We start from the raw sequence: 3,564 nt of genomic DNA on the forward strand, positions 1-3,564 counted from the left end.
ATTATGGTTAAAATCTATCCTCGAATATAAATGTATAAAACTGTCAGTTAAATCACTATTTCATTTGTTTATTGTCAAATATGAAATTACGAGCATCAATAATCTTACCTTTAGATTGTCTGCTCATTGAGTGAGAAGATTTGGGACATTTATAGAATTCAAATTTGTCTAAATCAGTGTTGTAATATCAATTAGATTTTTATGAAGCGGGAACAACTTAACTATATAATCATTTAATTTGCTATGCTATTTATGAAAGAACTAATCCACATCAGCCACACAGAAGGGAAAAAAAACCTGGCAGATTCAGCCCTAGACAAATATAAATGCCAGGGCCAGTTAATATATATTATTCCAATTTCCAAGTGAGTTCAATACTCTATACATAACGCGTATCAGTAAGCAACCCGAATATTAGGTTTTTCATTACCTAAAACTCAGGAACCGTAAACAACAACAGCATGCGAAGAAAAATGAAGACTCAAATAACAAGTGAAAAACATGCCCTAATTTATGTTTGACTTATTCCTGCCGTTATTAATCAAAGGGATAAATGACGCTCTTGCATTCACGAATGAAGACAAAGCAGTCATGAAGTGTACGTGTTATGATTATTCATCGCCATAATTCTTGTAGCGATGATGGTTTCTCCTCTCAGTATCGTCGTCGTCGTCGTAATTCTTCTTGTAATGATACTTTTGCCTGTCATCGTCATCTTCCTCGTTTCTTTCTTCATTCTCATCGTATCTCTTCCTGTGATGATGATCATGTTTCCTCCTTTCATCCTCCTCCCCATTATCCTTGTAATGATGCTTCCTTCTCTCGTAATTACTCTCATCCTCACTATCATCTCCCTATATCATTTATACAATCAAAATAATTAATCCAACATTAAATCCATCAATCACTTGTAAAAACTCGCTTTTATATATATATATATATATATCATTGGAAAAGAAAAAGAAATATTTCACTCAAAATCCAACTTATTATTTAACCATACAGTCCCGTAACTTCTATATATACATATCATCTCGCGTGTGTTGGTAACAAATTATATCCTTTCAATATTAATATAAAAAATAATGTGAATGTACATAGTGTTTATATATATAAATATATTATCTATAATACATCATAATTATTCACTTAACTGCATATCTTTATTTTCCAAATGCTTTAGAATTAATCTTTCCTTACCATAATATTGCAAATATTTTAAAAGTTTTGTTTGATCTAAAATATAAAACATTGAATAAATTTTTTTTAATTGTATTTCAACTGTACTCCTACTTTATTTATTATTCTTTGACAAAATGATGCATTAAAATTTAAATTTTTATTATTAAAATACTTATATATAGTATTTAATAAGGATATAAATATATATAAAAAATGTAAGATAAAGTTTCACCTAACTTTTTTTCTATTTAAAACCATTAATGTCAAAAACTAATGAATCCTATATATTCATATGGATCTAAAGAATTCAATAAAATACAATCAAATTTTAAAATATGGGTAGCCAAAAAAAAAAAAAAAACCCATGCATAAAAGGGCTAGAAACTAGAAAGGCAAGCAAGTCCCACATGCATTGTTATGAAGGAAAGCTGATAAACAAGATCAGACATCAAATTGGGTAAAGAAAAAGAGAACACTACTTACATATTTCTTACGATATCCTTGGTTTTCTACACCATAATCATCATCGTTACGCCTCTCGTTCCTTCTAACATAACCATATCCACCATCTTGTTCCTCTCGTCCATAGCTAGGTCTCTCATTATTCCTTCCTTCATAGCCATAACCACTTTCTTGTTCCTCTTGACCATAGCTAGGTCTCTCATTCCTTTCTCCATAGCCATATCCGCTATCTTGTTCCTCTCCACCATAGCTAGGTCTTTCGTTTCTTCCTCCATAGCCATATCCACTATCTTGTTCCTCCCTGCCATAGCTAGGCTTGTAACCATGGCTAGATCCATATTGTGAACCTGAACCAGAGGAGGAGATTGGGTAACAAGTTTCATCGGAGGGAGGGATGGGGTGGCCATAGGTGACATCGATTTTGTATCCACCACCGTAGGGCGTAGGATCATATTCATCGTAATCGTCAACCTCGTCATTGTACGACATTCTTTTCGGAGTTCGATCGCGATCGAGTTTTGCTTCTGCTGATGTTGAAAAATATTGATGGCGATATGGGATCACAATTGCTTTAGTTGGATGTGTATATATAGACACCCACACGCATATATGTAATATGTTTCTCCCTCTGTTTTTTTTTTTTTTTGGAAAATAAGAGATCCCGTTTTGTAGATGTCTGAGATTAGTTCTACACCATCAAAATATGACACGATAGAATATTAAAGTTTCTTCCTTGAAATGGTCAATGATAATGTATTATTAATTAGAAGACTAGGGAATTGCATCTAAATTTAATGATGTTTTTTAAGAGTGCCTTTAATAGATGAAAAAGTCTTGTAGTCACTGCCACAAGATAATCATCCAGTAAAATGCATGCATGATACGAACATGTCTTACTACTCTTAAATAGTTTACAAATTTTTTTGTTAAATTTAGTTTAGTACAGTAGTATTTTTGATTCAGAAAATAATGAAGTCGGTGAATGCAAATATAAATCTATTAGCAGTAAAGACTAAAGTAAAGAGAGAATACCAATAATGAAGGATCCTTGAATGAATTTATTTAATATTTGACGAGAAACTTGAATTAACATGTATGCTTTTCTTCAATGTGCATATCATGTTGGTAACAATCACTTCTTGAAATTGTTGGAATATTATTTACGAATTAGCATTAATTAATAGGTCCAATATTTTGGTTTTTATAATCTTGTATGGACCGTGATAGGTGGACCACACAAGTAAGCCTAATGGGCAGAGGCCCAATCCACAACCCAGTACCCATTAGTTATTTTCTATCTCTTAATTGACTGAGTCAGAGATAATAGATAATATAATTATTAATTATTTGATAAGGCGATTACATATCTGATCTATATTAGTCGATAACCGCAGACACACGACTCATTTTCTTCTACTCTATTATCTCTGAACTCTCTGAAGGCTCTGGAGACCTGTGGGTTGTGTATTTGCCTACACTCGAGGATAATCGAGCTTTCTCAAGCGCTTATGGATTCTTCAGGTACGCATATATTACTTTACTTGTTTATATGAATTGAGATATACAGATCTAACACGATGAATCTGTATCCCAAGAACGAAGGAGGCTTCATGTTAAAATGGCAAGACAATAGGTGATTTATCTCATTGAGGAAATTTATTGAATTGCTGGCTAGCAAGATATCATCAACATAGAGAACAAGAATGGCAAACCATCAAACTTATGATAAATACACTGATCTGAGACATTCTCAACAAAACCGAGCGAGGTGATAACTTATCAAACTTTAGATACCATTGTCTAGAGGCCTGTTTTAGCCCATAGATGGATCTCTTCAATCTGCATACTAGATGTTCTTTACCAGATTCAACAAAACATCAGGTTGTGTCATGTAGACTTCTTCATACAAATTGTCATTCA

General features: G+C 32.7%; 1 protein-coding gene across 1 annotated transcript; it reads right to left on the reverse strand.

The window, feature by feature from the left end:
• Positions 1–287: 287 nt before the first annotated feature.
• Positions 288–2,189, reverse strand: LOC129306529 (uncharacterized protein At5g39570-like). The gene is made up of 2 exons (XM_054947174.1): positions 1,666–2,189; positions 288–854 (listed from the first exon to the last, which is right to left on the reverse strand). Exons 1-2 carry the CDS (start codon positions 2,131–2,133, stop codon positions 612–614), a joined length of 711 nt encoding a protein of 236 aa, XP_054803149.1. The 5' UTR covers positions 2,134–2,189; the 3' UTR covers positions 288–611.
• Positions 2,190–3,564: the final 1,375 nt, after the last annotated feature.

Source organism: Prosopis cineraria, unplaced genomic scaffold (genome assembly GCF_029017545.1).
Source record: "Prosopis cineraria cultivar Desert tree isolate PC_DT_omini unplaced genomic scaffold, ASM2901754v1 PC1, whole genome shotgun sequence".
Classification (NCBI taxonomy): domain Eukaryota; kingdom Viridiplantae; phylum Streptophyta; class Magnoliopsida; order Fabales; family Fabaceae; genus Prosopis; species Prosopis cineraria.